This window comes from Rhynchophorus ferrugineus, unplaced genomic scaffold (assembly GCF_030347505.1).
Source record: "Rhynchophorus ferrugineus isolate W39M unplaced genomic scaffold, kcgeb_rfMv2 rfM9, whole genome shotgun sequence".
NCBI lineage: Eukaryota > Metazoa > Arthropoda > Insecta > Coleoptera > Curculionidae > Rhynchophorus > Rhynchophorus ferrugineus.
Window position 1 is genome coordinate 24,524,714 of NW_027472588.1, and position 23,419 is coordinate 24,548,132.

Genomic DNA, 23,419 nt, shown 5'->3' on the forward strand with positions numbered 1-23,419 from the left:
TAATTGATATTTATATTTTTATAGAATTTTTTATCACTTACATTCCGGTATATGTGTAATATATTCTAGGCAAAAGAAGCCTATTGTGCCGAGCAAAGAAAAATTGCTTCTGCAGCACTAGAACAGTTGGAGAACATTAAAACTATTGTCGAAGAACGTGACAATTTACGAAAGAAACTCGAAAATTCCCAACATGAACTTGCCAAACTTAAAGTAAGTAACACTGTAAATATAAAGTAAGTAATACTTTCGCATAGTTAGTTTTTTAAACTATAAACTGATAATAGCTAAATAAGGACTGAAACCTTCAAGAGAAATTCAATGCGAAAAAAACATGATCAACAGTTGATCAATGAATGCAACAGTTTTCTAAAACAATGTAAATAGCTTTAGAGCAAATTAAGTTGCTTTGGCCAAGTGGCAGTGAGGAACGAAGAAAACTTGCTACGTGATATTTGTAGATGTAACAATTTGGTGGCTTAAATTAAATTAAAAGAGCAGAATATATATATATATATATATATATATATATATATATATATATATACATCATACCATACCAAGCAACAGCGATATTTATTTATTGAACTTAAAAGAAAATATCAAAGTTATAGTAGATTTACTTAATCAACAGAGTGTGGCTTTTTGAGCTCAAAAAAATTATTGTAAGTTGAAGGTTCCAATCAAAAAATACCAAATATCAAAGTGAGTACGAGTTGATAATTCGGAACAGTGTGTGAAAATGATCAAGCGTAATAAACCCGAGTTTTTGCGTCCATATGTGACAATGGATGAAACTTGGCTTCATCATTTCACTCCGAAGTCCAATCGACAGTCAACTACTTACTACCTACTAAGGATCATTAACAGCGACTATTATATAGACTTCACAAAGACAGTGCACCGTGTCACAAACCAGTGAAAACGATGGCAAGAATCCATGAATTGGGCTTCAAATTGCTTCCTCATCCACCACATTCTCCAGATCTGGCGCACAGCGACAATTTCCTGTTCTCAGATCTCAAAAGAATGCTCGCTGGGAAGAAATTTTCGTCGAATGAAGAGGTAATCGATGAAACTGAAGCCTATTTTGAGGCAAAGCACAAATTGTACTACAAAAATGGTATCGCAAAGTTGGAGTATCACTATAATCACTGTATCACCCTTGAAGAGAATTATGTTGAATAAAAAAAACGAATTTTGCCAAAAAAATGTGTTTTGTTATGGTAGGCCGGGAGCTTTTCATGTGACCTGTTATTACAAAATTACAGAATAGTCACGTATTATGTTATATAAAAAGAATAATCCAACCCAGCCTATTAATTAATAAAGCAATAATTTCTTTCATGAACACTAGAGTTTTAAATGTACTATCCAACAAACAGCCTCTTCTTGGTGAGTAAATTAAACCTGTTAAAGAAAACTTTATTTCTATAGATCCTGATGAGCATAAATTAGTGTTATATTGTATGAACATATTTTTTATATTTAGATAGGGTGTAAGGATGATTTAAAATAGACGTTGTATTAACAAGATTTTTTAACAATATTTAGCGCTAGCTATTTTGCTTACAAAAGCTATCGTTATTTTCTGCAGAACACACCCATTAATGAAATCGCTAAATGTATCTATGTTCAAATGTATTTTGAAGCTATAGCTGTTTCTAAAAATTCTATCAATATTTCTGATCTCACTAATTACAACTTAGTCCTCAAATATTATCACATAATAAGTATCATTTATACGCTGTTAAAATTACAAAACAATTACTTCTTCAGAAAAATCTCCAAGGTGACAGTATGGCATTCGGTGATTCCGTCATTCCCGAAAAAATTGAAAGCTACGTACCATTTAAAGAAAGCGACACGTCCACATCATGTTCTCGCGACGACGAGATTAAGCAGCTCGAAGACGAAGTGAAGAAAATGAGATCCACGAACCTCTCCCCCGACCAAGAAACGAAAGTGATCAAGAAAGAGGTGGAGGTCCTCAAGAAATACTGTACCAAGCTCTCTTCTATCCAACAAGAAAACGCACGCCTGAGAGAGGAGAATGCCGAACTGCAAAGACGATGCGAAAAATCTGAAGACAAACTGGAGTCTCTTGGATGTGTAGACGAGAAACAATTCACTGAACTTAAAGAGAAACTTCAAACGTTTGACGAAGCTGTGGTACAAAAGAATACCCTTCAGAAACGAATAGAGTACCTGGAACGGCAACTAAGTGATTACAACGATCTTCCTGAGGACATCGAAGTGTTTAAACGTCGGTCCGTACTCCTTGACGATGTACTAAAGGATCGCGACCGATTAGCCAAGCGGGTGGAACAAATGAGAGGACTAGACGAGGATATGATGTCTTTAAAACTAAAAGCCGAGCGAGTGGATGAACTAGAACGGCAACTGCGCTTAGCACAGAAGGATCTTCAGGCCGGCGAAGATGAGATGGACAGCATGAGACACAAATGCGCTATAGCAGAAATCGAAATGCTCAACCATAAAACGGAAATGGATACTTTGAAGTCGAAGATTGTTTGTATGGAACACGAGAGAGAAAGCTTGAGGTCAGTGTGTAAAGAGCAGGAAGTGATGGAAATCGAGAAAAATCGTTTACAGGCCAGCTTGGATGAACTAGTGCGAATGCAGGATGATTACGAACACATGTGTTTGCAGCTGAAAGGCTTGGACGTAGTCAAGGCAGAACGAGACCGATACAAACGCAAGTACGAGGAGTTGGTGGGAGTAGAATCTGAATGCAATCGACTTAAAGAGCAATTAGATAAAGCGCAAAATATCGAACACGAAAAGAAAATCTTGGAAATAGAAAACGCAGATTTGGAAAAATGCATCACAGAGCAGGAGGAAGAAATTAAACGATTAGTGTGTCATATAGATTGTCTGGCACAGGGTAAAGAAGAGCAGAAAGTTAAAATGAAAGAAGTGATGAGCACACTGAAAGAAGAACTGGAAAAGAAGGAGAGCCTGTTAGCTTTGTCTGAAGAAAAAATGGAAACTATTAAAATAAAAGTTGATACCTCCTTCCATAATCTTAGCGAGGAAACCAATAATTTACGCATGCAAAACAAGAATTTGGAAGCAAAGGTGTTTGAATTGCAGGAAGCTCGCTCAAAACTGGAAAACGACCTACAAGAAGCGCTGGCAAATAACATAAGTTTAACCGAAAAACTAGAAAATAATTATAGAGCCATAGATACTATGCACGAAGTACTTCTGGATCGAGAAAAGTCTGATACACTGAACGAAAGTGAGCAAAATGTCCGGGAAATTATTCGTCTACAAGCTGAACTGACCAAAGCCAAACAGGAAAATGACCAACTTCAAAAGCGGTCAATGGACAATAAATCTGGCACAGACAATCAAGTGAAAGAAATGTTGCAACAGTCAAAATCAGCAGTGGAACGCATAGCTCTCGAATTACAACAACAGTATCTCGTTTGGGACCAAAAGAAACCATACAGGTGCTGTCCAGGGTGTAACTGCAAGAAGAGGAAGCAGCAAGAAATGGAGCCAAAAGTGATAATTCGCTGTTGTCCTGGTTGTAATTGTAAAAAATCCAAAAAAAATCCTTCCGTATTAACAAACAAGTATGCACAGACGGATCCCACTACTTGTACGTGCCAAAAATCTTTTAAAGATCACGATTTGAGATTAGCGTTGCCTATGGAGGAAGAACCAGAAGATGATCAAATGTATACAGCACGATCTGTCGAAGACAAGACGAGAATCGCCGATCTCGAAGAAGAACTTCGTAGAGCTAACGAGGCTTTATCAAGACAACAAGATAAAGCTACAACGGCCGAAAGATTAGGCGCAGAAAATGATGCCCTTCGCAGACATTCGCAAGAAGTTCAAAACGTTGCTAAAGAAGAACTTGAAGAACTTGCAGAATTATTGAAAAAAGCTCAACAGAGGGCACACGAGTTAGAGACGAAAAATAATTCTTTGCAACAACAACTGGGTAAATATGAGTCCGACGAAACTCCAGCTCGCCAAATCGACGATGACGTAGATTTCAAGCGAGATCTCGAAAATTGTTTAGACGAAAAAGAACGTCTATTAGCTGAAATAAGCCAACTTAAACGCGTAACATCCGATGGAGATTTATTGTCCGTCATTAAATCCGACCTCGAAAAATGTCTAAAAGAAAAAGAATCGCTATTAAAGACAATTGAGCAGCTGCGCAATCAACTGAATCAAGCCGGTGATGCCAATCAATTGAGAGAGAAACTTGACGAGGCTCTAGCAGAAAAAGAGAGCCTTCTAAAGATAATTGACGAAATGCGAAAAGAACTTCCGAGTATGGGGTCCCTAAACGAACTCAAAAACAAATTGGATGAATGTTTAAAAGATAAGGCAAATTTGGAAAAAATCATCGAGGAGCTGCGCCGACAGCTCGCTTCGGTTAGTGAGGGCACCGGCTTACCAGACTTGGCTGAATATGCAAAACTAAAAACTCAACTCGATCAGTTTACCGAACAAAATGGAGCATTAGCAAAAAATATTAACGATATGAACGAAGAAATCAATAAACTCAAAAATCAATTAAGTGAGTGTCAGAAGGATCGTGATAATTTGATGAAGAAAATTGACGAACTGAAATCTAAAATTCTACCTGATACTTTGACAAAGGATATGAAAGATAAAAGCGGAACTACTGCTGATATTATTACTGATCCATCAAATTTAAAATACATGTTAGACGAATGCCTGGACGAAAAAGACAACCTTGAGAAAACTATTCAAGATCTAAGAAAACAACTCGAAAATGCCCTAAAGGTACATAAAGATCAACCTGATGTAACCGCAGAACTTCAAGAAGTAAAAAATAAACTTAACAATACCTTGAACGAGAAGGAACAACTTCAAAAGCAAATGGAAGCACTCAAAGAAGAAAACGACCGCTTATCAAAATTAGTTAAGGATTTACAAAAGGGAGGTGATACCTTAGATTTGAGTAAGTTACAAGAGGAACTGAAGCAAGCATTGAAAGAGAAGAACGACCTACTCCAGCACATGCAAGAGTTAGAAAATCAGACCCAAAAATTGAAAAAGGAAAAAGACGACTTAGATAAAATGCTCACGAGCAACGTCGTCACTACTTCCAGAAGAAGCTCCAAACTTGAAAACGACCTGGAAAAAGAACAATCAAAGGCCAATAAACTGCAAACAGAAAACGATAAATTGACACAAGCAAACAAGAATTTGGAGAACCAAAACGAAGAGCTTCTCAAAGAATTGGAAAGGTTGAAGAGCGAAAACAATAAACTTAAATCTGATCTGTCGAATCTTCAAGATCAAAATGCGAAACTCAACAAAGAGTTAGAAGACCTTAAAAGATCTCTCCCCGACTTATCAGCGATGGAAGCGTTGAAAAAAGATAAAGAAAATCTGTTAAAACAGTTGGAGAAACAAAATCAGCAAGTCAATGACCTCTTGACAAAACTGAAACAGCCTACAGTAACACCAGAAACATCAGAGAAAGAACAAAAGGAAAAGGAAGCGCTTCAATCAATTATAGCTGATTTAGAGAACCAACTAAAACGGGCCATGGAGGAAAAAGCCAAGTTACAGGCGCCGAAACCATCAGACAACCTGAAGGCTCAATTAGATGAATTGACCAAACAATTGGAGAATGCCCAGAGACGAGCTGAAGCGGCTGAAGATGCAGTGAAGAAATTAAAAACCGGTGATCCAACAGCGATGCTCAATGCAGAACTTGAAAAATTGAAAAGCCAAATTGCACAACTACAAAAGGAGAATGCCGCTCTGAAAGATGATTTGACGAAAGCAAATAACGAGGGCGCCGACTTGAAAAAAGCTCTGAGCGAGGCGAATAAAATTAAAGCTGAAAATGATGCTTTAAAGAAAGCGGTAGATGATTTAAAGAAGGATAGGGATAACACAAACCAAGAACTACAAAATTTGAGAGCTGGTGCTTCTGGTGATTCGGCATTAAGGGACGAAAACGACAAATTAAAGAAAAAAGTGTCCCAATTAGAGAATAATGTATCCGATCTGACCAAGGCACTGGAACAAGCACGGAGTGAGACTAAGAAAGTCGAAGATAAAGCAACACAACTATTGACTGAAAACGGCGACCTTAAGAAGAAATTAGCCCAGTTGGAAGCTGAAAATGGAAAACTAAAAAAAGATCTTGAGGCAGCTTTAGGAGACGTTCGTAAAATGACTGATAAGCTGATGGAAAGTGGAGGAGAAAACGCAAAGCTCAAGCAGACGATAAAGGGTTTGGAAGATGAAATAAAACGTTTGAAGAATGAAATTGATAGTTTACTAAATGGAGCTAAACGATCGGCAACCGATGTTTCAGATATGCAAAAAGAGATGTTAGCCTTGAAACAAAAATTATCCCAACTAGAAGGCGCTAACGCGAAACGTGACGAAGAGAATGAAAAACTTAAAAAAGACCTTGAGCAAGCTCGAGGAGGATCCCAGGTAGTTGCCTCGTTACAAGACGAAAACAAGAAGCTGAAGCAAGAACACGACGCGATACAAAGAGAATTGGAAAAATTGCGTAAAGAATTGGAAAAGGAAAGAGCAAAGGCAGCGGAAGCGGCAAACGCGCAAAAGGACCTAGATAATTTAAAGAAAAAAGTCCAGTCTTTAGAACAAGACAACGCTGATTTAGCTGGAAAATTAAAACGGGCAGCTGATGATACAAAGAAAGAAGATCTTCAAGTCGCCAACGATAAACTCAGGCAAAAACTGGCAGAATTAGAAAACGAAAACTCAAAATTGAAGAAAGAGTTACAAGCGGCAATAGAGGAAGCGAAAAAGACGAAAGAAGATCTAAACCAAGCAAGGAAAAATGAAGAAAAGTGCAAGGACAAGATAGCACAATTGGAAGGTGAAAACACGTCACTGAAAAACAAACTGGGCTCAGCTTTAGATGACTTGAAAAAAATTACGAACGAGATGGGCGACGCTCATGGCGAGGGCAATAAACTTAAGCAAAATATCGGTTTACTAGAAACTGAGAACGGCAAGTTGAAGAAAAACCTAGCTAATGCCTTAGATAGCGCGAATAAAGCAAATTCCGAAGCATCCGCACTAAAAGATGAAAATGCAAAATTAAAACAACGGCTGGCTCAACTGGAAACAGACAACGCCAAACTGAAAAATGAGTTGGATTCACTGGCCGGTCAGTTGAAAAAGGCAGAAGAAAAGAACAAAGAACTAACCGATGATAACGTCAAATACAAGAGTAAATTAGACCAGGTTGGAAAAGAGCTTGCGAATACCAAACAAAAAATTAATATGCTGGAAATGGAACCCAAGCCTGCTGAGGAAGTAGAAAAGGCTTCCAAACAGCAAATTAACGATGAGCTAAATAAATTGAAAAAAGAACTAGAGAACTGTCGAGATCAAATAAAGAAGGATAACAAAGAAATATCTCAACTCCAAGACGATATCAATAGATTGAAACAAAAATTACAACAGCTAGACGGGGACAATGTTAAACTGAAGAAAGAATTGGAAAATAACCAAAACCTTATGAAAAATGTGGAAAAAGAGCTAGCCGCAGCTAAAGAAAATGAAGCCAAACTAAAAGAACAGTTATCCAAACTGGGAATTGAAAACGAAAAACTATCAAAAGAAAAAGCAAATATTTCAGGACAAATCACCAAGTATGAAACTGATTTAGCTCAGCTGGCACAGGTCAAAGAGAATGAGAACATATTAAAGCAAAAAGTGGCTAAATTGGAGAGCGAAAATGCGAAGTTGAAAAAAGCCTTAGATGTCGCCTTAGCGGAGATCAAACGTTTGGAAAGTGTGGCAGCCAAATCCAAGGACGACAGTGATAAATTGAAACAAGAACTGTTGAAAATGGAAGGTGATAATAAGCGATTGAAACGGGATGTTGAGGGTGCAGTAGCTGAGACCAAAAAACAAACCGTTGGCGTAGGTGATCTCAAAGAAGTCGATGACAAACTGAAACAACGTATTGCACAGCTTGAAAAAGAGAACCAAGCCCTCAAGGGTGACCTGGATAGTGCGCTAACTGCAGCCAAGAAAGCAACCACCGATTTGTCAAAGTTACAGGACGATGACAATAAGTTGAAACAGAAACTAGCCCAACTGGAAATGGAAAACGGAAAACTGAAAAAGGATCTAGAGAGAGCATTAGCGGACGCCCAGTCAACAAGCCAGGGCAGCGCTGAACTAAAATCTGATAACGAAAAGCTCAAAGAGAAAATACCTAAACTGGAGAGTGACATCTCGAAACTGAAGAAGGAACTTGAAGCGGCTCTAAACGACTCCAAGAACCGCACCAAGGACATGTTGAAGTTAGAAGACGAGATAAAGAACCTGAAGCAAACCATTGCCCAACTGGAAAAAGAAAACGGTCAATTAAAGAAAGAAGTCGAGGCGACCCAGAAGCAGTTGCAACAGGAAACGGAATCCGGGAAAGCGCAACAAGGAAAAATCAAGGAACTTGAAAATAAACTCGCTCAGGTTCAGAAAGAACTGGACGCTGTTAAATCGAAACCTCCCCCTGCACCACCACTGTCCCCAGCAAGACCCGCCGAAGATCCGAAAATGAAACAAAAACTCGAAACGCTAGAAAACGAGAACGCGAAGCTCAAGAAGGACCTCGAGGCACAATCGCAAAAAGTACCACAGCTGGAAGCCGATATCGCAAAACTGAAGCAGCAAATCGAGAAACTGAAGGCCGAAGTGGAGAATTTGAAGAACAGTTTGAACGAAGCGCAGAACGCGAAAAACAAAACCGCCGCCGATTTAAACAAAATGAAAGATGACGAGGCTGCCTTAAAACAACGCATCGCTCAGCTGGAAACGGACTTGGCCAAGAGGAATAAAGAGCTGGACGATGCTCAGACTTCCGGACGGGAATCAAATAAACTAAAGGATGAAAATAAGGGTCTAAAGGATAAACAGAAGCAACTCGAAGACGAGGTGGATAAGCTAAAAAAACTACTTGCAAGCACGGAAGAAAAAGCTCCACCATCACCAAAAGCAGCCGACAAAGACTCAAAATTAAAAGACGAGATGACAAGACTGAAACAGAAAGTTGCCAACCTTGAGGCGGAAAATGTGAAACTGAAACAGTACTTGGACGATGCCAAGGCTTCCTTGGCTCAGGAAGAAAAAGAAAATGCCGAGTTGAAGGGTAACTTGGAGAAAATGAAGCAAGCTAGTTCGAAAATGCAATCGAAATTTGACAAATGCAATAACAAACTTCAAACCCTTACCAAAGCGAATGACGCGCTAACTCAGGAAAATTCCAAACTGAAACAAAAAATACAAGATCTAGAGAGTCAAATAGCCTCTTTGAAGGGAGAATTAGATGGAGCAAACAAGGCAGCTGGCGATTTGAAAAAAATGAAACAAGAGAATGGTAAGACAATTATAGTTACTGAAAGGTACTAAAACCCCACAAAAATATTTTCCCTAAATACTGATACAATTTCATCAAAATATTTATATTTTTATTTATGATCTATCATTACCATCAGAACTGACATATATTCTATTCAAACTTATTTGATATATACGTCATCTAGATTTCGAGAATTCGATGACATCAAAACCTCGCAATATTGCCGAATTAACTCTGAGTTTTAGTTCTATTTGGCTTTGACATACAACAAAATTCTAGTTTAAATAAAATAATGAAACAAAAATATTACCAAACATGTATAGTTTATTATAACATTATAGTACATCTAATGCACATATTATCGAAGGACTTAAAATTACAATTAAGAACACAGGTATAATAGTTTATAGGTTAGAGTTGTTATATTTACATTGAACTCTTTTCCAAACCGAATATGTAATGATCGACAATGCTTCCTTCTACATATCAAAATATTTCTTGATGGAATATCCAGCAGCAGAATTCTCGACCAGCATGTCTATTATAATAATTCTTTGCTACCCCCCATATGAACTCGATTGGACTGAATATACAGTGATAGACGAAGTCGTAATACTATGTGACCATATTGTTCAGCCATCTGATCTATTGTATATCTTTTTTCGGGCGTATTTCTAATAAAGCAAATTGCAAAAAAACGCAATGAAACATTTTAGTAATATTTACCTAGCAACATTTTGAAATAGTTTTTAGCATAGTCTCTTCAAAACTTAAGTCATGTTTAGAAAGCCATTCCTTCATTACAGCCTTTGTTGGTGCTATTGTTGGGATTTTTTCCACCAGTGTGCTATAATATTGGTGCATTGTCTATAATAATAACAGATGGTTCCTCCAGGTTCTTTAACAATTAATTTTCAAACCATAACAAAAACGTGTTATAGTTCATTTCTCCCTGGTAGTGGCTCTTGGAAAACACTAATTCTGTACCAAGAATAAAACAATACTTATTCCCCGCAAGAATAACAATATATTTGCAAATAATCATTAATACATATTATGACCAACAAAACCTAACCAAATCATATTGTAACTTTTACCTGTTTATATCAATTTTTGTTGTTTTTACACTTTTTTGTTACTGTCTTGCCAAGAGTGCCCCAATGAACAATTTTGAAATATCCAAGTTTCATTATGATACACAAAATCAAATAATTTATCTTCCTTGACTGTATTGTGCGTCTTTAGAAATTGAATTCTTTTTAAGGCAATATCTGAATGTTCCATTAGACCACTTCCAGGGTAATCTTTACACCATTTAAATCCTATGCCCCGTAAGAGTGTATGAAGGGATGTCTTACATCCGTCAAAAAGCGGCATGTCGCTGATTCTTTTCGTCGTATGCATTTCAGACTAACAATTTTATCCGAAATAATTTTATTAAATTATGTTTATATGGATAAAATAGTTTGTGTACTCAGTGTTCTTATGCATTTCGTATATTTGATCTCAAATGGAGCTAATATCAAGATGGTCAAGATTCGTCACACACTTCGTATGTGGACAGGTTTTCTTGGTTAAATCTAACATATTGTTCTTTATTTTGTAAGCGATGTTACTCACAGTAGTCACCCTAATATTCAGTGCAGCAGCAACAGGCTAAAAAACATTTCCAATAAAATTGCAGCAACTTATAATACTTAATATCATCAATATTTACCTCTCTCACAAAATTTACAGGCAAATTTACAGGGCATCCATTATCTCGTTCCTTTTCGAAATAACTTATTAAAGGCGCAATCAGATTGTGACCCTGACTATTTAGTGTTTTCGACATTTCCAAGCAAAGTAACATTATATATTACACAGCGATTAATTTTAATATTAAAATTTATCAAAATAATCAAAGTCATAACATTGCCAGCCGACTGTTGCGTTTTCCCGCTCTTTGGAGTTATTCATCGTGTGCAGTCCACTCGGATGACTGTCGATTGAACTTCGGAGTGAAATGATGGAGCCATGTTTCATCCATTCTCACATATCCGAATCATCAACTCGTCGTTGTTTTTGGTCAAAAGTGAGCTCGCGCGTCACCTACTTTGCACATAAGTTTCTCATGCCCAAATATTCGTGAATGATATGATGTACACATTCAGTTGATATCTTTAGAGTGTCTGCTATTTCATTTAATTTCAATTTACGGGCATTCAAAATCATTGTGTGGATTTTTTAAATATTTTCGTCGGTAACAACCTCTTTTGGGCGTCCACTCCGTTCACCGTTTTCGGTGCTCATTTCACCACGTCTAAACTTAGCATACCAATCCTTGATGGCTTATTTTCCTGGAGCAGTCCCGGAAACTCGGCATCAAGCCAAATTTTCGCTTCAACTGTATTTTTTCACTTCAAAAAGCAATATTTGTACAACACGCGAAATTCATTTTATCCATTTTTTCACAATAAGTTGCTTCTCTCAAAATGCTATAATTCACAAACTAATGATGCGACAGCTGTCAAATTTATACACGCATTTTTTGACGGTTAAGGCTAACTTAACTTATGGATTTAATTATAGTAACGCTATCTATGTGTCAGGCCGGAGACTTTTCAATTAACCTATTATTTCTAATAGGCCACGAACATAGCAATTATAACTCAGTATTCTTCTCGATCATGTTCAGTAATATATGAATATCATAATATATATAAATGAATCACCTAAAAGATTTTATTATTAAAAAGCATTACGTAAATCAGCAAATAGTAAAAATTGGGTTATTATATTCGTTGGAAGGTATACAAATCCATCATCAAGCTAATCTGGATATACCACACAAAAGATACGAGATCCCCAGTCTCAGCTACAGATTCATCTAAAGGGATGAAAGCTGAGTCCACAGACTAAAGCTTTCTCAATAAAAATACGAAAATAAGATTATTGTTTTGAAACAGATTACCATAACGCAGAACAGAGAAGGTATAAAAGTAAATTTTTTGCTATATTCTAATGATACGAGTTGTAAATTTAACTAATATTAATTTTATAAGGTATTTTTATTCTCTGCCTGCTGAATTTTAATATGAATCAGGAGGTATCTATATCTGATATAGATGTACAATATATATTTAAATAAATATATATTAAATATTTTGTCCATTTCCACTTTAAAAGGGCATTTTTGGAGAAAAATTGATACATTATATATTATTCCAAATATATCCAATCAATTACTTTTTCTATAACCTTCCTACCTCATCGATCCATTTTTGCGCTTCATCGATATTTCGAAGCTGAACAACTTTGTGCGTTACAACTCTCATTCGACGTGCAACAGTGAATCCGTCACAACGCGTGGCCTAAGATACAAGAGGATTTTACTCCAATACGCCGTTCAATTTACCTAGTAGACATCAGAAATAATAAGTATTAAAATTCACTCTGTTGAAATTCAACTTTTTGGTCCTCCATACCATTTTTTGTCATTGAAATCAAAATCACCACTTCTAAATCCTTGAAAACAAAAATGATAATTGAGATATGATGAATCATCATCACCATAACTTTCTAAATGTGTTTGATGGATTTCGGTAACAGATTTCTTCAAGTTAAACGTCAAAAGTAAGGAACGTCGAAAACACAATTTTGAGGACTTTATGATAAATCATACTAAATGGACATCTGATTTTTGTAAACGAAAGGAAATGTCAAAAATATCGAATTTAACAGTTAGATGAGATTATTTAAGAGTTGTTTACATCAATACTGCGCACTTCCAAGAATACATTTCGCTGATCGAAATGGTAACATAAATGTAGTTGGTAACACAATAAATAGTGATGTACTAACATGAAACTTAAAATTCTAGAAGAAATCCCGAAACTAAAGAAACGCATTGAGGAGCTGGAGGCAGAAAATGCTAAATTAAAAAAACAACTAGAAGAAATTGGAAAAGATAAAAAAGACACAACTAAACCTAAAGACGAATCCGACAAAAAGAAACCAGATAAAGATACAGCAGATGGTTGGTAAATATAATTTAGTATTTCGGACCACTGTACCCTTAACATTTCAGCTGAAATCGACAAGATGAAAAAGAAGCTGGAAGAATTAGAAGCCGAAAATGCGAAACTAAAGAAACAACCCGAAAAGCAGAAGGGTGAAGCTGAAAAAGCCACACAACCAGATGACAAACAAAAATCTAAAGCAGAACCTGTAGCAGAAGGTAAGAATGTGTTCAAAATATTTGCATTAAATATGCACATTCTTGAACAAAACTAATCACTAATTTTATACTATTTGTATTTAAATCTCAAGTACATTTTTTTATTAGCCGATCTTACAAAACTGAAAAAGAAAATCGATGAATTAGAAAAAGAAAACGCTGATCTAAAGAAACAATTAGCGGAGGCCAAAGAGCAACCGAAGAAACTCCAAGTGCCTGCAGATCAGGCGAGACAGGAAGGTAATTTGTATATTACTACATCGTAAGTAGCAATAATGTTTTTATAACATCAGTTCTGAGTTGTTTAGTAATTAATAACCTTTATGATTCTATGACAAAGTCCCTTTGCATGAATGTAAGTTATAAAATGTGTGGGAATTAAAAACAAAAAAATTTATTTTACTTCAAAATTATTTTATCTTATGAAAAGAACTGGTGACTTATTTAACAGGGAGGGCCAGAGTTACTATATCTAGAGATCTCAATAATCACGTTTTTCCACTGAAATTAAATTTACTGTCTTTTTTAACTTCCAGGTTCATATCAGTCGATTGAAACAGCATATCCGTTCTACAATGAAATGAAATGACTAAATCCTTACTTCCGTCCATTTCTTTGCGCTGTTTTTGATGGTCTTCTGACTAGTACTATTTTTAAACAAATCTCCATGGTATATACTATATGGAATGATTGACCCAAGTTTTGGTAACTCCAAATTCAAATATTGCCCGGCTAAACAGCTGAACTATTGTCATATTCCTTTGGTCGCTGTATACACTGATGTTTCCTAATTGTAATAGTTTATGGCTATGCTCTTTGAGTACCTTCAATCCATCTTTGTGACATTACATCTTCAACTGCTATACATTTGCCTAAACTTCAGTACAATAATACCGAGGAATGCCTCGAACAACTGCTAATCCTTGAAGTTGGATGTCCTATTTTCTTGATAAGTAAGTTGATTCCGATTAAATGAATGAATTCAAAAGAGGAGAGCCTTATATCTCTTGAATCCTACCTATTACCTGCCAGTTATGCAATGGACAGACAGGTTTTAAACAAAAACGTTTGTATTGCTTTATGATTATTTTATTTTACGAAAATAATTCTCGACTTATTGAACCAAGAATATAAGCAATAATACCTACAAGATTCTATAAAACTAGACATCACATCTTTCGATCTAACATAAACACGCCGTCTTATTTTATTGAACACCCAATAACGCGCAAAATTACACTAAATAATAAAATAAAAACTAAAAACTTAAAAAGGAATAAATAATAAAGAAGGGACACACTAAAAAAATATCCCATCTGAGATTTGTATTACTATAAAGTGGCAATATCATTACATAGTACAAGTGTGGTAAAATGTCACACAGGGCTATGAAGTAATCTTTATAAAAAATGTTCAGTTATATAGAAGTTCCTAAGATGGACAAAATGAGAATTCACTGTTTCATTTTTATACGCAGTACAAAATGTTTGGATATGATGAAAAATAGGAACTGCATATAGACGAAGTCATCTTGAAACTATTAACAGAATGAAAGAATTGACACTTATTGGATCTTATCTATTATATTATTGAAAAAAATCATATTGTAATCACTGCGACTCTGATTTTTATTTATTATTAAAACCATCGTTTCTTAAAACCAACATATTGTATCAATAATAACGACCGTGTAACTTAGGGTCCTTACTGCAAAAACTTAATCTATATCAATTTATTGTTTGGAAGTGTATTAAAGATGCAAAATGATGAATTGAGGAAAAGTAATTCTAAAAGATCTTTTTGAATTATCTCATAGTTTCCGAATTATATGTTTTTTTAACGGCCCATTGCGTTTTCCACATTTCGGCAAAAGCTAAAATTGACATTCTGAAGAACGGATTTCGTTCATAATCACAAACTAGAGTCTCTTTGATATGCTAATTATGAAACCATTCGCCATTTTGAATTATCTTCTGTAGTTTCCAAGTTATAGGACTTCGAAAATAAAATGGCTCATTCTATTTTCCTTATTTCGTCAAAAAATGACATTCTGACTATAGAAATACCTAGGAAAAAGTTTTTCATAACCGACTTTCAAAACCACCCATCAACTGTATCCTGTTATGTATTGTAATATATTGTCCTATATGATCCACTTGGCATCTTCCGTAATTATTCGTTTCAAATATTGATAGATTTCTTTTTGTTTCCTTAGCGATTCATAAATGAACACTTGATGGTTTGGATAGATGATCCATTACATTTTTCACTGTTCAGTTCAGTTTGTTTTAGTACTCCATTATGTAAACTATTCAATATATCAATCTATCTCGAGATTTTTATGAAAAATAGGCGCTGCATGTAGACGAAATCATCTTGAAACTCTTAACAGAATAAAGCCAATAGAGTTACCTAAGCATAGACTACCCTTATGGGCTCAAACAAAAACATTCGGCAATCGATATGATTCATAGAATAACGCGAAAAAAGCATTATGGAACGTACATTGGAAAAAATACAAATGTGCTCTGTACCTTTCCTCGGCGTAGCAGAATGCTTCAATGAAGTTTGTTACGAACGAAGGTTCGAATTATTAACTAAACAAAATAATGCTAAAGCGATATGTAGAAATATTAACTAATTACCAATCAAAAGGATAAATATTCTAAATCGAATGAAACACTTGTAGAAACTAAGTACCAAGTAACTTTTAAAAATAAACATGAAACAGCTAACGATAAAATAATAGAATATACCAAACAACAGCAAATATAACTAAAGGATCTCAAATCCATTTCTCCCAACTTTACCAACAAACGACTACAACACACTGCTCTTGAAATTAAAGGACATATATACTATATGAAAATAGTGCCAAAAATGTAGCTATGACATTAGATGTCAAATTAAAATAGAAAAAGTGTGTTGAAAAGAGATTTGAATTGAAAATACACAATCGACATTCATATTGGCTTCTTGGGCGAAAAAAAACCAATATCTTTTGATATGTACCTTTATGTGTACTTAATGAAAATCTGCGTAAAGATCCAGAAATCCCTACAGTCAAAGAAGAAAACACGTTTGCAGACTCAAGACCAAGTCCTGGGAATTTATATAATAGTGCAAGAAATGCACTGCAAGAAATAAGTGTAAAGTGAGTTCCGTTAGAGTAAGTGTACGAATTGAAGTATATCACTAATATAAAAGAAGAAAGTGGCATCTACTACCGAAGTAATAAGTCAATGTATAGGAGATTTTACTTATATAAGATAAATAGATAAATAGCGAGTGGAAAAGAGAGAGTGCACAGTTGAAGAACAATTTCAGAGACGAATATTACAACGATTTAGACATTTCTGCCGAATGAAAAGTGAATGAATTCCCATACTTGGGACCAAAATCGAAATTATCTTTTGTGCGGAAGACGCAGCGAACAACTCCGAAAAAGACATGGATCAGGATCATAGAAAGCGTTCTGAAAAATAGGATACTGACATTGTCTAAGGCCAAAACAGTTACAGCCGATAGTCAGTTGTGAAAAATTTAGTGAAGAATATTCTCCATAATTTCTACGACACCTACAAGAGCCTATAGATTGAGAAGTAGACATTCTCTATAAGCATCGACATTAGGATAATGACGAATAATGCTTTAAAAATAAGGACAAATTTAATTTTTTTGCGATAACGCTAGTTATAGAAAAAAAATGTTCTTCACATCAAACTATTCTAATTCAAATATATTTTCTTTGTAAACAAATGTATTTTTCGTTTGGTGTAAATTTTATAGTACATTTTTTCAAAAATTAAAAGCTTAAACATGTTCGTTGTATATATCTTATATCAGCTTAATTGGCGCAGTGTAGCTGCTTATGGTTATTTGTACAGTAGCTGCTTATGGTTGTAGTTGTTTGTACTATTACAATAGTTGCGCGTTCGAATCCTGCTGGTAGTAAATTTATTTTTGTGTTTGTTTATAGTTGTATCTAAAAGGCAAGAGCTCAAAATCCAACAAGGAAAATAATCTCAGTCAGGCTAGTAATCAGACTACATAAAACCATATGTCTGCTGGGATGATATCTAAGTTAGTAACTCGCTAGTCGGTAGATTTAATAGTAAATATATTGATGTGGAGCCCACGTTAAGTAATGGATCCAGTCCAGATAAATCTAGATTCTAGTTTGGTAAAAAGGAGGCTCTAAAATATAACAAAAATAATTCGATGCGACGGATGAGGTCGTTTCAACCTGGAAAAGGGAGAGGTTAGCGGTGACGCGGTGATAAGCTCGCAGCATATCGACCAGTTCGCGAACAAGCGCGAAAAAGATTTTCAGAAGAACTTGAGCTGAGTTGCTGTTTCTGTAATGATTGAGATATAAAGTGCTTGATTTCTGGAGTGTCAGTTTCCTTATGAATTTGATTATTTCTGACAAACCATGGAACTTTAACATTCTCCTGAGGAGCTTATCTTGGAAAACTTGAAGCCGTTTCACCTGGTTGGGTGAAACTATCTTGAAGTAGACATTAGATCCGTAGAGGAGTAAGGACCGAATTAACTTGTAAAATAAGCATTGGATGGAGATGGAAACTCTGCTAGAAGGGCAAATCAGAGAAGATAGCAGATTTGCTATGCCCGAAACTTTGTGGATTGCTTTCTGGATTTAGGATGCCAACCGATCTTAAGTTGCGAGACTCGTAGTAACACTTGTATACTTTATACAAGCTCGTGTGGTACGGTTCGCTTGGATCTTCTGAAACCTAACTGAAATAACATTTGAACTTTTATCGTTCATCAAAGGATATATTATTTTTTGTAGTTTCCTTCTCCACTATTTTAAAATAGATTGTATCAGATAATTTCATTAACTACATATCACTGACTCTCTTAAGGTAATTATTGTGACTTTTTTTTAATAATCTATTCTCTATACCTCAAGGTGATGGTTCCAATTATCAAGAAGAAATATCAAAATTAGAAGCCGAGTTGGCCAAACAAAAGAAAGAATGCCAGGAGACCATAGCTTCGATGAAGAAACAATTCGACAGAGATGCGAAGAATATGCTAAATAAAAATGAGGAAAACATCGATAAACTACAAAAAGCCCACGGCGATTACATCGATGACCTAAACCGCAAACATGACGAAGAAGTGGCCGCTCTACGCAAAGCCATAGATAATCTTCGAGCCGAACTGGAAGCGGTCATAAAAGAGCGCGAGAAAATGTTAAATCTCTTAGATCACCAGAAGCGTAAGAGCGTTGATATAAAGGATAAAGTGGGTGAGGTGGAAAAGGTTATTATGAAGGAGCGTAGCATCAGCAAAGAACTGGAAAAGAAACACAGCCAACTGAAATCGAAGTCATCGATCCTGGAAGAGGCGGTAGTTAAGGAAAAAATGACGTCGTTGGCGTTAGAAGAAGACAAACGACGACTCAGCGATCAACTAGCTCAAACGATCAAGGAAAAAGAGGACAGCGTCAAGGAAAAGGAACGAGCTCAGGCAGAAGGCGACAAGATGAGGAAAGAAAGCGTTATACTGAAGATGGCAATGGAGAAAGAAAAACGAAAAAGCAGGGAACTGGAAGCTGGAGTCAGAATGTTGAAGAGCAAATTAGACTCGATCACAGAGGTAGTTAGTGGTAATATACTAAATAACGTTACCAATGTTTAACAACTTTTTGGGGAATATTATGGGAATATTAGAGTGATTCTTATAACCTATAAATTCTGGGTAATCATTTTGATAAGCCTAAAACAATGCTATCATTGAAATTAATCGATTATTGAAACAAAACCCTCCTTACACAGTCAATATCACTGTTCCAATATTAGTATTGAAGAATATATCACCTTGAAAATAATGAATAATCAAAAACCACTCTATTATGTCAATTGTCTATTCCGTTTTTCCATGTATACATTATTTACATTTTTTCTGTCTCTGCTCAGTCTTCTTTTTTCCTCTACTCTGAAGCATTTTCTGTTGCGTTCAATACAAGTTCTCTTAAAACGCCCTCCGATTTTTCTCCTCCCCATCCCTGTTTCCCATACTCTCTTTACCAATCCTATGTCCCAACCAGCCAAGTTCTATGTACTCTTCGACGAATTCAATATTGAGCTCCTTTCTTATTTCTTTACTTTTCATGCTATTCATCTTTGCCTTAACTTTGTCCCACGTCTTAACCCCGATCACAGTAACCGAATGTTAGAATTGGTCTGTAAATGGGATTTGTGCCCTTTTTACTTTTGCTTGATATCTCATTTTTATTAATGAATTTTCCATAAATATATATTCATGATTTTTCCAATTCTGGCATTAATTTCCATCTCCTGGCTTCCATTACTTTCGATTTTTATACTCAAAATTGCTTACCCTATTCTTCCACCATCAATTTCAATATTTATACTTCCAACTCTCCGATCACCATGACTTTATTCATTTTTATTCCATATTATCTTAGCATCATATTCCATCTGTTTATGATTTTGTGTAAATGTTCTGGCGTATCAGTTGTTGTTACTGTATCATCTGCAAAAGCTCCTTATGGGCATTTTTATTTTTATATATTTTTATACCCCATGTAACCCTGTTTTATCTATTTGACGTTTCTTTATTCATTAATATTATAAACAGGGTTAGACTTAAACTTGTGTTAAACCACCTTCTCTTAGTCCTGCTTGAGTTTTGAATATTTTTGTTATCGTGTAATACATTGCAATGTATTGTGTAACAATTTGGTATAATTAGGAAAATTGGTTTTTTATCCTGTATATGTTCTGAATTATTCTTATAATTTTATTACTGATCTTCTTCTTATTCTGTAAACTGCCTTTTCCAAATTAATAGATGCTAAGTATATCTGTTGTTTGGGTAATTAATGTTTTCCACTATTTGTCTTATACTAAATGAATGGGCTAGTATACTTCTTCCCTTTCGGAGTTCGCTCTGCGATTCTGTTAGCAACCTATCTACGATATTAAATGATTTTCTATAGTTTGCTAATATGTTATATCTTCATAACTGTTTTAACGCAACAGACTAATATTTCTACAATCATTACAGTCCCTTTTAATTCCCTTTTTATGTATCGGAACATTTAGTGCTATATGCCAATCTTGCGGGATTGACAGAATATTATTGAACAAAATAATATTGTAATCACTTCGATTTTGATTTTTATTTGTTATTAAAACCATCGTTTTTATACACATATTGTATCAATAATAACGACCGTGTAAATTAGGGTCCTTACCGCAAAAACTTAATCTATATCAATTTATTGTTTGGCAATGTATTAAAGATGCAAAATAATGAATTGAGGAAAAGTACTTCTAATCTCTTTGAATTATCTCATAGTTTCCGAGTTATATACTATAGAAAGTTTGGTTTTCACAAATTAAAGTATCTTTCATATGCTGATTATGAAACAATTCGCCATTTTATATCTCCTAAGTTATAGGCCTTCGAAAATACAATGGCTCATTCTGTTTTCCTTATTTCATCAAAAAATTGACTTTCCGACTGTAGAAATACCTATGAAAGAGTTTTTCATGGCCGTCTTTCAAAACCACCCATTAACCGTATCCTGTTATGTATTGTGTTTGCATCTTCCGTAATCATTCGTTTCAAATATTAATAGATTTCTTTCGTTTTCTTGGCGATTCATAAATGAACACTTGATGGTTTGGATAGATGGTCCATTGCATTTTTCATTGAACAGTTTCTTTTAGTACTCCATTATATAAACTATTCATAATTATTTTATGGTCAATGTTTAGATCGTGGAAACGAGATTTAACGACCTGGAAAATTGAAATATATCAATCCGTCTCGAGATTTGTAAGAATTTCTTCGACTTTTTGAACCATTACCCGGTAAGGGCAAGGAAATAAAAACGAGCAAGCCTATTCTGATACTGGTGTGTATTTCTGAAATCGCCCTCTCCAGGATGATACTTTTGAGTGACTAAACGAATAACGCTATATTTATATCCAGAGTATTTTATCAACTTTTCAATCTGGCTAAACAATTACTTCTATTCTCTACTGTCAAAAACTAACGCGATTAAAGCTGACGATGTCACATTAACAGCCAATTTAAAATTAACATCGCAACTGCCATTTATTCCTTTACGCCATTTTTGTCTCAAAGCACAGCCAACCAACAGCACGGCGGTTAACCAAAACGTTCTTTATAGATTCAATTACTATAAACGACTGACTAAAAAACTACCTGAAACAGCCCAGAGAGACGTTATGGTTAGAAAATTTAACAGCCCTCTTTTATATATCATACATATCCATTCTTCGAATAAGCTAAGTCCATTCATCTGAGTCACAAAACAAATAGAAGGTGTCATTACCCAGTAAATAAACCATATATTCTATTATAACAATATTATTGTACCAAGATCGATGTTTTAAGTGAAAGAAGTATTGTACTGAAACAATAATATTGAAAAAATAAAATTAGTTCGATATTTATTTTTATTTTAATTTTTTATCAAAGCTACCTTTTTACCATATGTTGAACCATTTTCTGAATTTTAGGAGAGCGTTCAAGAACCAAAGCCTAAAGTCGACAAGTTGACGATGTCGACATTTGAGACGGTATCACTAGGTCCAGACGTTATTCCCATAACGGCTCCTTTGTCAGACAGGGCTATCAAATTCTATCGAAAAAAACTGTGTCCTTGCGGAGACTCATTAGAAGATCTGTTAGCGAAAGCTGCTAAATATGGTCTTCAGGTACTAATGTTTTAATTATACATGATTCATTAGCAATTACAAAATTAAAAATTATATCATCACAGGGGGGGGCTTATTATCTATATTATTTATTCAATATTAAGAATTAATTGGCAATAAGTTCACTCTTACAAAAGCTGGATAGATCACGTATTTATCAGAAGTATCTTAAATTAGATACTGAGGCGATCTTAGTAGTTTCTATTGAAGAATGTTTTTGTTAGAGATGAACTTTGAAGTGAAATAAAATAGATTAAAGTGGTCCAATGTGGAATAGTATCAATACTTGCATCAATATACAAGCAAGACAAATGCAGAATAAATACGTCAATATATACATCCCAATTTAAAATTAAATTAGTCTACTTAAGCTTAAAGTAAGAGTAACATTTATATATTATATAAGTGCGTATGGTTTGACTCGCTTCAATCTTCTGATTTCCTGCGCGTTACCAAGTACCTGTATTGCCTCCACATTGCTGTGACTTGGCAATATTTGGATAACTTCATAAAATCATTTGACTTCGAGGTCATCGTGCAGTTCTTCATTGTTTGCGTACCGATAAGCATTGGTAAATAAGCAAAAAAATGTGTTTTAGTAACTTTGTATACTAGTCGGTTTGAATATTTAGTGCAACCCTATATTTGCAGTCCAAATAGGTTTTATAATTAACTGATAAACAAATTTGTTTGATCTTTGATTACGTTTTGGGTATATTTCAACTAAACAGTAGTGTGATTTGATTTGTCTAACCTGATGTTTCTAATTTAATTTAACATTCAAATATATGCGAAGGTAATTCGCTGATTCCGTTTGAGGAGTTAGGGCATCCCTCTAGTGATATAATTGTGTTTTTGTCATTTCGCCACAAAGCACCTGAGCAGATTTCCAGCTATTAAGATATAGTTTCCAATCCATCTAGCCCATTTGTGGATCTTGTTCACTATCAGTTGTATTTTTTCAATATCTCTAAACAAGTCTTTCACCATAACGACTGTATCGCCGGAAAATGTTCCAAACACTATTTATATTGCTGTTTGTATATCAGCATCCTGCGGAACTGCAGCCGA

The 23,419-nt window shown here is 35.1% G+C and overlaps 1 protein-coding gene across 2 annotated transcripts in view; it reads left to right on the forward strand.

Annotated features, from left to right (window-relative positions):
• Window positions 1-23,419, forward strand: part of LOC143201923 (uncharacterized) — a 33,416-nt gene that overhangs the window by 5,260 nt on the left and 4,737 nt on the right. For both annotated transcript variants that reach the window (XM_076413124.1, XM_076413125.1), the window contains exons 2-8: window positions 70-213; window positions 1,780-9,400; window positions 13,245-13,400; window positions 13,452-13,601; window positions 13,710-13,841; window positions 18,538-19,229; window positions 22,151-22,348. In XM_076413124.1, the coding sequence (XP_076269239.1) occupies window positions 70-213; window positions 1,780-9,400; window positions 13,245-13,400; window positions 13,452-13,601; window positions 13,710-13,841; window positions 18,538-19,229; window positions 22,151-22,348 (9,093 nt within the window). The remainder of the gene's footprint in view (window positions 1-69; window positions 214-1,779; window positions 9,401-13,244; window positions 13,401-13,451; window positions 13,602-13,709; window positions 13,842-18,537; window positions 19,230-22,150; window positions 22,349-23,419) is intronic.